This window comes from Calliopsis andreniformis, chromosome 4 (genome assembly GCF_051401765.1).
Source record: "Calliopsis andreniformis isolate RMS-2024a chromosome 4, iyCalAndr_principal, whole genome shotgun sequence".
Lineage (NCBI taxonomy): Eukaryota > Metazoa > Arthropoda > Insecta > Hymenoptera > Andrenidae > Calliopsis > Calliopsis andreniformis.
In genome coordinates, this window is record NC_135065.1 from 7,432,307 (window position 1) to 7,445,168 (window position 12,862).

The 12,862-nt window shown below is 45.8% G+C and overlaps 1 protein-coding gene across 1 annotated transcript in view; it reads left to right on the forward strand.

Moving 5' to 3' along the window:
* The window catches only part of N (neurogenic locus Notch protein), a 150,214-nt gene that overhangs the window by 16,468 nt on the left and 120,884 nt on the right, over positions 1-12,862 (forward strand). The window contains exon 2 of the mRNA XM_076376116.1: positions 1,365-1,498. Within this exon, the coding sequence (XP_076232231.1) occupies positions 1,369-1,498 (130 nt within the window). The 5' untranslated portion in view covers positions 1,365-1,368. The remainder of the gene's footprint in view (positions 1-1,364; positions 1,499-12,862) is intronic.

A 12,862-nucleotide genomic window follows, 5' to 3' on the forward strand; every position in this document is an offset into this window, starting at 1 on the left:
CATTTAAAAAAATAACATTTTTAAGAGAACATAGCCTTTCAAACGTTAGAACCTGTAACGTCAGACTCGATCCGAATGATAATATTTTTCTCGTCGCGTGTCTCGGCATTCGCGTAATTTGTACATTTTTGAAATAGTTTGAATAATGCGAATAAATATGAGCATAAAAAGTGTCATAACGATGGCAAAAAGTTGACGCCATGCAAGAAACCGGTATTATAAATATTGATCGTTTCGGTGGATAAACGCGGTTCACTGGTCTCGCGTTGCCACGATGACAGTCAACGAACGGGAGAACTGTGAGAAATCGATCGAAATGCATCGCGTTTCCATTGTCTGTCCGTTATACGGATACTTTTGATTTCACGCGATCTTAAAATATCTGCGGTCGTTTCGCGTATTTCCGCTGACAATGACAGTGACACGAGCTGACCTCTGTCAAGTACGGTAACCAGAGGATTCACCGATCGCGGTGTAGAATTTTAATATTCCATTAACGAACGCTATTCATTGACTGTTGTCATTATGGGGTTCGTATTGCCAACGCGATGGAATAGTATTTAGACGTAATTATTTCTCAGAATTTCAGGCTCATTTAAATTGAGATTTATGTACATATTATTGTTCGTAGTGGAAGCTACAAATGAGTTAAGATATGGAAAGCAGTATTTTATGGTGTTACTTGCTGCATATTAATTCTTTGTGGTGGATTGGTACATATTGATACTCGATACATATTGATTCATAGATAATTATTGTTCTGTTATATCTGTTATTTCTACTAATCTTTTGGAATTAGAATTTATTCTGAACAGTAATATATATGCAAGATCGTTGATCGAAGTCTGTACATTTTAGTCGACTCTGAAAGCTTCGAAAGTTGCTCGAAGCTATTTCATTTACTTCAATGCTTCGGAGCACTTGTCGAAGGGCACGCAAGTATTGAAATTTATCAAAAACTGAGCTTCTATGAAACCACGATTTAGCTTCAGAGATTTCCTTTCTGTAGAGAGTGTAATAATTCTTGCAAATAGAATAGAAAGGTCATAAGCCAGGAGGTTGAAAAGTCTCTTCTTTCAACGCCTCTATTACGCTGAATTCGTCAACGTCATCAGAAATCAAGTCGCTTGTTTCACACTTTCCCCGATGACCCAGAGAGGTCGATTGCGTTACTCTCCCTTACGATCTTGCGACCGTCTACGCACGGTGCAATTAGTGGATGAAGTCTTGATCATACAGACTACGCGCGCTTAACTAATAATTTATCTCCTCCGTCGATCGCGGTTCCATTAGACCGTTCAATCGATCAGGCTCGTTTCTGCCAGTTTATAACCATCGATTTTAACCGGTCTCTTCCTTTGCAGATGCATGTGCTCGAGCGGATACACTGGCCAGAATTGCGAAAACGAGTACATCCCCTGCGACCCCTCGCCGTGCAAGAACGGAGGCACGTGTCAACAGATCAGCGATTTGGAGTACGAGTGCAAGTGTCCTGAAGGTGAGTCCTGGAGCAAGTTTCTTTTTTTGTCAATCCTTTGTGGTCCATGGACATAGATAAAATATAACAAATGGTATTCATTGAATGTATATTATCAAAGTTGGGGAAAGAGAAATTGGAAATTAGTTTTATTTGGGCTTTGTGGTTTAAGTGTTTCTGTATTTTAGTATGAATTGGGTATAAAATTGAGGACTTTAATTACATGTGAATCAAATGAGAATCACATGTATAAACATTTGTTAAGAAATTTCATCATAATGCAATTTTGTAATAAGCTTCTTATGTGTTGTCTTCTTAGAGTTGAACATAGTTCTTGCTGTAAAAGAAGTATTTTTTTCATCAAAAGCGATTAGAATTAGATTTCAGGAAAGAGGGTTCAAGTTTAAATTCTGTTGGTCAACTTCTTCACTTTGTGAAGAATTAGAGATAGATAGGAATTTGGAATGCAAATTCCCACTCCGAGTGGGAATTTGCACTCCAAATTCCTATTCTAGCTTAGTTTACCGTATAAGACACATGGACCACTAAGGATAATTCTTTTATAAGTATTCAATTGCAAGATCTCAAGTTCAATCACACGTACAGAAGGTCAGGCTTTTTAGGAATTCCCATACTACAACCCTCGATTCCCTCAAAACATTCGATTCTCTTCAACTCTTCAAGATATCACGCCAGTGTCTCACCCCCGCTTTTCCCATACGATTCAACAACTTTTCTCTGCTCTCAAGCCTCCCCGACGTCATTGTCATTCCTCAAAATCTCGTCTCCGCGGTTTCTCACAGGCTGAAAAGATCGCCAGTCTCCTTGAACTGGTTCTCTTGAACTGCAGTGCATTCAGCAACAAAACCAAGTGTCCCTTATCACGCACCCCCGCCTGAGTCGTGAAACCCGCAGGGTCCACGACGAAAAGAGGATCCCCGAGGATTCCCGCGTTCCACATTCCACTCTGTTTACCATGACAAGAAAGTCTCGCTCGTTGCGTAACCTTGTCCCAGCCATGGTCGCGTCACGGGGGCGGGTGGGGAAGACAAAGGAAGGTCCGCGGGGCAATGATTAGTCGGTGCAACAGGTACAACTTAAGCGAGGGGTGGCGTCCATTTACGTGCGTGTGTGTGCACGGTGGATGGTTAATGCGAAGCCTAGGGTCAGCCTAGCGTGGCCTCCTCGGTGCTCGGATCACAATGCGTGGTCCTGTCGTTCCCAGGCGGACCACAACCATGGCGACCCCACCTCCTTCGACTCTTCCTCGACGGCCCTCCGTCTTTCACGCCGCTCTGCTCGCGCGCCTTTTCCCGTTAAAGAAGCGACCAGGCTTTTCCACCTTCTTGCCTCTCACCGATGGGCGCCCATCGATTCCACGGGTTCCTGACACGCTACCATTTACTCCGTTCGCTCTATCAGCGTCTTGTAGCGCTTCGCTTCACTCGCTCCGACGCCTTAACTGCTCCCCCTCGCCTCTACGGGGATTAGAGTTTTATGGGTGCCTGATTGTAGACGTTGTGGATGGGTATTAGGGTGGAACTAAATGTACGAGGGAAATTTTTAGTGGGTGCTGCTTTTTATGAATATTGTAACTAGTGCTTGGTATATTTTCTACAGTTTTGCATATTGGATTTATGGATACTGAGGATGAGGGGTTCCTCGAGCTTAGAATTTGAGAACTGTTTAATTTGAGCTGGTTCCTTTTTTTAAGAAATTCTTAAAGAATTCTTTGTACATATACGTATTTGAGATTGATATGATAGGATACTTGTTCACATTTCTGGTGACTCGATTTCATTCCTTACAGATATTATAATTGTAATTAATTGGATGCATCATGGTAGCCAAGATGGCTCTAAGACCCCAAGCCCTCGAAAAACTGTTGAACGAATATTCCTTCACCTTCCCCCAGCGTTTCATGATAATTGTGGCCGGTGCAAAACGAGATTAAAGGCCAGCGCGATGGCTCGCGTACGTTTCTGCTCGTCTAGAAAATGGTACTTGCTGGCACGCCGCGAGCTTTACGACCTCACATCGGTACAAATTACCACGTTAGTGTCGCGTTCGCTTTGCCAGGCATCTGTTTAACCCAACGGCGCTTCGAAGTGGCGTGCATCATGCTGATTTTACTTTACTCTCCCTCCAGGCGATTCTCCGTGAACGGGGCCATCGATATCTCGCACTTTCTTGCTCGGTATTTCTCGATGAAACTGTTCTGGAATTCTTTCTTCAAGTGTAATTGGTAGGCGAGAGTTCTTCATTGTTGAAGCTGATTTTGGAGCTTTAATGGGGCTGTGGATTTTGAGATAAATAAATATGGGTAGAGATATGCAATTATCCAGAGAAATAATTCTTTATTCTTTATGGAAGATTTTGGGGGACGTAAGGTTGGATGAACCTACCAGAGAATGTAGAAATAATTAGAATTAGAATAGAAAATTTGAGAAGTATTATTTACTAAGTAGTGCCTTTTCGTTTTGTGCAAATCTTCAGGTGTTAAAATTCGATAAACTACCCCTGAGCTTCCATAGTGAATACCTTTTCAATTATTATTCATCTGCATCCAAAATTATACTTCAACTTTTACTGATACATATCTAAGTTATTTAAATCCACCTTTCAAAAAGTGATCATATATGTATTCTACGATTTTATTGTTTCTCTCTTGTCATTAAAACGTCTATCACCATTTAAATCTAAATCTTCCTCAGAAAATCTGATTCCACGCTCCAAAAAGACTCCCCATCAGCCATTCACATAACGCAGCTCGCTAAATTACTAACGCGATAAATTTCCCCTTAACTTCTAATCTCTGTGCCCCTCTGCACAAACACAGCACTGTATAGCGCGTTCCTCTCCTCGCGACACTCCAATAACCAGGGAAGATCAAAACTCGTAAAAGGCGTGTCCCGATCACGTGCTCTTAATGGCCAGCACTGGCCCCAAGAGCTCGTCCAAGTTCTTCTTTATAGATCCCAGAGACGAGGCCATAACTATTCCACGATCTCCACGCTACGAAGAATCGTCGAGTTTCCTCGACTCGTGGCGAGTTTATCCATCGATTGCTCCTCGTTACCGTCTTTCCTCATCTAGCCAGTGTCCTCAGTAGACCCTCGCAGGCAGGGGATGCTCGGCATCCGGTTCTCCAAAATTTATTATCCCTCTCAGCCGTAACTTCCCCCGAAGGATTTCGTCCCTTTCCCCAGGGAGAAGATAACCGGTCTCGAAGAGGTCGATCGCATTAAAACTCGAGCTAAACGGGGATGCAACAGGTCCCCCACTGCTACTCGCAGCACGGAATAATTTGCTCGTGCAGTTAGTCATAATGGTTCAATTTGCAACACCAGGCGAACAGAGTCCTTGCAGCTCCTCCTTTCCTCGATTTTCTTCCGCTGGCGAACGCTCCCTTCGACGTTCGCCAGAGGCTTTTTGCTGGACGCCAGCTTTCCGCGAATGGCGAGCAGCTCTAGGGGAGCCCTTCGAGGCAGACGATCTCCAGGTTGTAACTATCCTCGGGACTTCCAGTCGATTTGGTCGCGTACCAGCTAGTCGTAATGGTTCAATTTGCAGCATCCCACCTTCTCGGCTCTATGCTTCCTCCTCTCTCTCTTCAATCGAGCACGAACCTCCTAGCCTCTCCACCTGTCTCTCTCCTCTTGCTCCCCTTGCTCCTCCGACGTCGCCACGTTTTCTGTGCAACACAGCCACCGTCGTCCCTTGAGTCGACCTCGGTTCGAGATTTCCCTCGTCGCTTCGATCACGCCTCCGCTCCATTCCGCTAATTAGAAACTGCTCTATGGAGCGCCGGTTAAACGATTAACCGCACGCTCGTAGATTAATCGACCAGCGAGATAGGTAACCGATCGGTTGGCGGGGAGGATAGGGTCACCGCTCCCCGACTGCGCGCTTCCATTTCTCGTATTACCCTCTAAATTGAATCCTCTCGCGGCCACGACGAGGAAGAGGCCGAACATACGACGCTCGCTCGATCTTGATACCCTGCTTGGACGATTAAATCGTTCTTTTTTCAGCCTCCCCCTCGTGAGCACGAATTCCGTCGGTTTTATGGAGTTGTATAGGAAGCCTCTCGAAATGCCCTCAGCTTGTTCGCGGGCACCGAGACCTCGTGCATCTCGATTCGATTGCGACGAGACGAGTCGTGGTTCATGTCTCTCCTGCGCTGGGGAGGGTCAATTAAAACGGGTACGATTCTGTTGGTAGGCTCGATCCTCGGGATCGATTTTATTGCGATCCTGTCGGGGAAGCAGCACACAGGACACGCACACCCGGGAAACGATTCGACGCGAGGCTTCGCGCTTGTGTTGCCATGGAACATGCTGAAGAAGAGGCATGGCTCTGCCTCGCTTGTACTGAGCTGATTTATGCTGGGCATGAAGCGCGATGGTACAGAGTGAGCCAGTTGGGGACGCGAGCTCGTTTCGCAGTTGGCCCCTCTGCGCGATTATTACGCAAGTTGCCTTTTTACGGGCTGAATGCTGGAGAAGGGGAGAAATAGATCGGGGTCAAGTTTTTGTCGGGTCACCTGCTGTTTTATGAGTTTTCTTCGGTTTTATGGCTTTGGAAATGGGCAGATTGGCGAAGAGGTTTCAGAAGGCTACAATTGTAACTATGACGTTACTAAAAATTATAATTTTTTGGGAGATGAAATAGTCTCACTCTTTGATAGTAGATACTTGAACAAGCGTAGCAAACGTTTTAATGAATGAGTGATACATAGGTTTCTATAATGTCTGAAATACTGATATCTATTTCAGATTTTTTAAAATCGAAAGAACAGAAATTCTTTAATTTTTTTTTGCACATGGCTTCTTGACCAAAAATGCCAAAATTACAAACACAGGTATCACTCTATCCTCAACAGTAACTTATTCCCCAATACTTGCTGTGCATATCTCCTTCCGTTTCTCATTAACAACGTCTTCCACCGAGGCATCTAAAAAGAAATTAGACTTCTTGAAATCATCTTCAAAGTTGACAGTCGAAAACCCCCAGAAATAAGCCAGCAGGCTCGCAGGTAACTCAGACTCTCAGAATTTATTTGCATTCCAGACAATCACCCTCCAGCGAGCTCTCCAGCTTCAGACACTTATTCTCCCGTAAATCGTCATTAATACCGTGAGAATAGCGAATCCCGTGACCAGTCGTGGGGCATCGACAAACGAATGCGCGAAATAACGGGGAGAAGGGCACGTGACCGTGGTCTCCGATAAATATCCGCGTCTCCGATGCAAAACGCCTGTGCGTCGCTATCTCGAAGGCAACGGTACACGAATTTTATCGCAGCCTCCGCGCGGGGCCTTAGGCCCACGCGTCGATAATTCGCGGCTTCTTTCGCGCGGGACCAATCGACGCGACATCCCGTCAAGATTTATCGACACCTCCGCGTTACATTGTTCTCGCCCGAGGGGGCCGAGCGGTTAATTAAAACTGCGCTTCTTCCGTCGGCGGATTCGAAATCTCTCGACTCATCTCTCCGAGGCCCGGTTGCCTCGCCGCGTCGAATAATTAATGGGCAGGAACATCTGGACACAAAGGAAGCGCGTACGACGACGTCTAACAAGTGTCCTCGCCGCGTACCCTCTATTCTCGCTTCGAGCATTGTCCAGGCTCGTCTAACTCTATTCCTGAGCCATGTCGCGGCTCCCTTTGCCGACACTTCGCTCTGGCGTTCTTGCCTCGCCCTCGTGGCTGACTGATGCCGCCTGCTCGCGGAGGTGGGAACCTGGACACTGACTCCTGGGGTGTTGGCGACTTTTCTTGGAGAGTGAGGAGGTGGAGCCTTGGGTGAAGGTTGAGGTACGAGAGTCCATAGAGTCGTGAATTATAATATTTGATATTAACCCTTGGAAAGCGAATGGGTTTCGATTCCCGCGGGAGTCGAATGCAGTAGAAATAGTAGAAATTCTATTGCTGACTAATTTTGGGGAAGAAGTTCAACTCAAGTTTTCATATTTTAGATCGTTAAAATTATGGAATATTCAAGTCTTAATTTTTGTAGTAAATTTTCGAAGTCTTGGAACGTCAATTTGCATTCTGTTCTTAGTCTACAGGTATTTTTAAATAGTTCAAAGATATTTCTCAAGTTTGGTAGCACTGAGAACTGTGGAGGAACTTACACTCATTTATACTTATCTCTTTAATGAAGTATGAACAAATGAAAATATTAGGTTCCAATCGTGCAGCTTCTTCGAGACTTCTGTCCCATCTCCCTCGTTCTAAAAATTCTGAACGAGCTCCAGAGGGACACGTATCATCTCGGTTCACTCGCACTGGCTCGAGACACTGACAAATACCAGTCGTTGTTGTCCGTGGCTGCTCGGAGGCGAGGGTATCGGTATACTGGTGGCATTTCGTTCTCATAAAAGCTGGCGTGGGCACGATAAATGAGTCCGAGCCACGGAACTAGGCAAGCTAGAGCTTCCAGCTTGAAAGTCCTCGTGCCTGTTATTCGAGTCTCTGTACCCGACTTTGTAAAACGTAATAGAACTATTTCCCAGAGGCTGGTATCAAATTTCACGCCGATCTGTATACTTATGGGACATTGTAGATGTTGCATCGCTCATAAGCTTGCTGCATTGTGGATAGTAATTGACTCGGATACTTGAGAAGGCTATTGAACTTGAAGGTTTGTTGAAACCTGAAAGAAACTATTGTGTCTTGGTATTCACTATTTCTTTCGAGATATTGTTTATTACTCGTAGTAGTAGTTAATGCTTTACTAAAAAGGAGTTTGGGTGTTGGGAGATCTGAGTTTTTGGAGCCGCTGAATTGTTAGCATTAGAATTAATTAGAATTAATTCAGGATTAGTTATTGATTGAACTTTCACCACCAACTTGCATCCAATTGCCATCTCCTCAAATCTACACTCTCGACAATTCTCTAATATCCCCTGCCAGTTGGTCGATCCGCAAAAAGCGTCCTTTCCCACGATTCCATCGAATTGGTACAGATGCAACTAGGAACCCTTTACGTCCGCTGGGGACACATGATATTGCTAGGTTCTCGGGGGAATTGCCCGAAATTCAGGGCGAATCATAATACAGAATTGTGGGTAGCTCCTCGCACACAGACTGTAACAAATATCCACTATACCACTTCAAGGGTTGCCAAAGCTATACAAAAAACAATTATACAAAAAAGAACAAAAATAATAATTCTCGAGTGACTTGCAGCACATCAAAAAATCCCTCGTCCAAATCCAGATTTTAATAGCTTAAACACAAAACTACTAGATAACTTTCATCCTCTGCAAGTCACAGATAAAAAAGAAAATTCTGCCCACATGGCTCGTCCCCCCAATATTCAACCTCAGCTCTCCCCTATAAGCTGTTCCATTATGTCGGGGAAGGTGAGTCCTGACAGGGTATCCTCGAGTGGCACTCGCCGAGGACTCTCGGAAGTCCCTCGCGAGGCCTCTCCCGCTCGGTAGGAAACGAGAAGCATCGTGGCCCCTTTTGTCCGCGGCGAGGAATGATAAATCCACACCCACGCGGTGTAAACCGAGCTCTGGACACGGTGGAGTAGCCAGGGAGCAACAGCCAGCCGAGGATCGGGCCGCGCCCGAGCGGGCTCGCGCGTGTGCGTGCGCGGCACACGCGTCCGCCCGCTTCAGGGATATAAATCTGGATTAATTTAATGCATCCGTTGAATCTCAATAACGATCGGCGGCGGACATGACGTATTTGCATGCGTATTCGAGCGCCGGGGCGACCGAGAGAGCCTCTCTGATCCGATCGAGAGTGGCGATAGCAAGCGCGTTTCGAAAAAGGAACAGGAGGCTCCTGCGACTTGTAGATTGCTGTTTTGATCTTCCTGCTGCGTGTATTTAATTTGCTAGGGATCGGGAACGTCTTGTTGGAATGGGTTACATTGATCAGTTTCGCGATGATTTTTGGAGGATCTTGGGGAACTAGGTGTGACTTCGAAGGTGTCTTTTTTGAGAGGCTACTGTGTTTCTTAGTAGTGTGCTAATTTTTAGGAGTTTTCATGTGGGGTCTGTGGAGAGGCAGAAAATTGAATTTGGATGATAGGTATGTTGAAGGTATTTTCCAAAAACCGAACCACTGTAGAGATTAGGAAATTCCTTTGTGGAAGAGTAGCAGAATCTTCCCCTAGAGTCAATAATTTCTCCGAGGCAGGCCAGTCCGCTGGAATTAGGAATCTAGACCACAAACTCGCCAGCAAGGAGCCCAGAGTTTACGATGTAGTTCTGCGCCTCGAGTCCGCACACAGGGGCTGGCCGTCGGTGATGAAACATTCGGGCGAATCAAGCAGATGCAAAGGATTCCCTCGCCGAAACAATGGGTCCGATCGATACAATGGGGGTGGAGCGGGGAGGTAATCTCCATAGAAAGGGGACCACACCCCGTAGAAGGCGACCCGCGTTCGCTTTAGCGGCTCGCTGGAAGTCGTTCCACGGGCCCACAAAGACCGTATAGAGTCATTGACTTGCTCGTAAAGCCGCAGTGCGGTGGGCCAGTACCTTATTCTTGTTTCTCCTCCTCTTCCTCTTCTTCGTCTTCGAGAGACCCCTCCCCACCCCTTTTTCTCGGTCTGCTCTTTTTCCATCGGTTCTTATTCCCCGCTTTCGATACCATCTACGAACTCTCCACGCCAACCCTCTCGTACTCTTCATATTTTACCATTACCATATCAGGTTCTCCTCGATTCTTCTTCGTCCCCTCCATCTCACCGTCTCTCTTTCGCTGAGTCTATCCGGTTCCTTATTAAATATAGTTACGTAGATGCGCTCACGTACACGAGCCACGCACCTCTGATCGCTGCCCTGATCATTTCTATGCGCTCAAAGCCTCCCCACGTGTCTTCCCCTTAGGTCTTCCGTTGACTCCAGCTACATCGCGTATCTTCCGTGTTTGGGTAGCCAGGTGATGCGGGAATCGAAGGGATAGGAGCTTTTTTCAGGGAATTCAAGGGAGATTGCTTATGTGGAGTGATGGACTGACTGGGGCTACTTTATAATAGGTGATATGTACCTACAGAAAACTCGTAATCAATGCTTCATCTGCTCGTGTACAGTGGTGGATAAAAGAATATTTAAAATTGAAATTTGCAAAGGTACTGTGTTCTGTTGAGAAACTTTGCTTAGATTTTTTCATTGATATCTACAGTATTATCATTTACACAAACTATTATTCAATATTCTTCCTTCCTCAGCAGTCGTACTTTCCATTTCTGTAGGTACTTCACTTACCCAACACTCCTTAGCCTCTTTGCACACAAGTTTCTTCTCAAAGCATTCTTCTCCCCGCTTCTAGTAACGCATTCAGGAGGGAACGAAGTTTATCTTCTTGTACCACATCGAGCAAACGCATTAAAACGAAGTTGTACAGGCAAGAGTAAGGACTCTGTCGGTGCACACACTCCGTGAAGAATCGCGTCGTTCGCTCTTGAATTCTCACCGAGGGCGAACCCACCTCTAAAAGCAGCGAAACCCTCGCGGGCTGCGCAGGTATCCCCCTGCGTCGAAGAGGAATATGCATACGCAATAAGGAGATGCACGCGTATCTGCTTACACGCGCGTGTGGTACACGTCGAACGTGCAAAAGTTCAGGAGGAGTCGTGGCGCAGGGGATACCAGCGTTGTTTCCCCGAGGTCATCCCGGTAGAAGTCGCTTGACCTTTGACTCGGAGCGCCTCCGTGTTCCCATAAAAGTGGCCACGGGGTTACTTTATGCCCCGCCTGGCGTGTGCGTTCATCGTGAGTCTAGAACAGGGATTTGTGGCGCTTTTCTGTAACCCTAAGAGACTTTGCTCGAGTGCTTTGAGAAGCTGCCTCGAGGATTATTCTTCTTGGGGTTACACTTGCGTTTGAGGGGGAAGTTTAGAGTTCCTGTTGTGCTGGGTCTACACTGGTGTTGGCGAACAGCTCTCGAACTGCGTTCGTCAGTAGTGTAGACATTTTTGCGAGCAGCAACAAGTAAATAGCGAGCTTCCCAGCAAACAGCGAGCAAATCAAAGGGTCTGTTCTCGAGCTCACTTGCAAACCATGTTCGCTGGTGTAAACCTAGTTTTATGAAAGCTTGTAAAATTTATTGATAATATTATATCTATTAGTTTGATTTCGCAAAAAGTCCTTGCATGAAGTCCAGTAATTAATTCCTTCCTTTATACACAGCAGCTATTTAAACCTACGAGCATGTAATATCACTCTGATATAAGATTCTATCGTAAGAAGACTTGATTGTTATTGCCTGTAGATTTTTGATTCTGCTCGCAAAAGTTTAACGAACCTGTCCATCAGTTTCCAAGAAATTTACTCCGAACATCATCCGCGAGTATTGCCTCTAATTAGGTAGCATTCGGACATTCTTCCACTTCGAAGGAAGATCATGGCCGCAGCGGCCTGTCTTGTATTAATCGTAAAAGGACCGTAAAGTCCTTTCGCGAAGAGCGGTTTCTCTTGCTCGGCGATACGTCCACGTGTATTCGTAGCTCGCTGAAAAGACTGCCTCGCCATTAAGTCCCGTATCGCAACGAGGACGATCTTTCCTCTTCTTCTCCGTGCCTCTAGAAATTATCCTCGAAACAGTAGCTGTGGGGGTCAGTTTCGAGCTCCGTCTCGTTCCTCCGTCTTTTTCGCGATTATCCGCCTCGCCATCGCGGCGCGCGATCATCCTCATCGCGACAATTCGTCGTTCCTCTGAAACGGGAGGATCAACTCGTTTTGTTGAACAATCAGCCACAGTTCTTCAGGCTCCATTGCTGGGGATTCTGAGATGACTCTGAAAAATTTGGGGAATTTCGGTGTTACGATCTCTCGAATTTTTTGTGTAATTGAAATTGAAGTAATATTTCCTGTAGGTATTCACGTCAATACCATTTTACTCTTACCTTTAGGCACCGCGAAATTATTAAAAATTCCAGCTGAGAAATGGCGAAAAACAAGTATCACTACGAAGATGTACATACTTTATCACAGTCAGAAATCCCACAAGAATCTCACGAAAATTCGTCAGAGATCAAAGTTCCCTTGATCCATATACGGGTCATAAGGTAGTGAAAAATTCTGAATAATTCTTGCGACTCACATTACCTACTCTAAGCAAAAATACCATGCAAGATGTCGCTCTTTGGAAACACTTCGCGTGACAAACGACAGCTCCCATCGCGATGCCCAAAGCAGCGAAAACGTGCGTAGCGAAAGAGCGACAGTAAGAAATAAACAGGCATCAAAACGAGGATCAGGGAGCCCGAACGAGTTCGTAACGATTCCGAAAATTACCCGAGATACCTTGGCGATTTTGCCAGAGGGAACGACATGCTGGACAAAGGTTTATCCCCTCGTGTCGGATCCATTTCTATGAACACAGCGTCGTTAGCATCCGTGCGCGCTTGCAGCA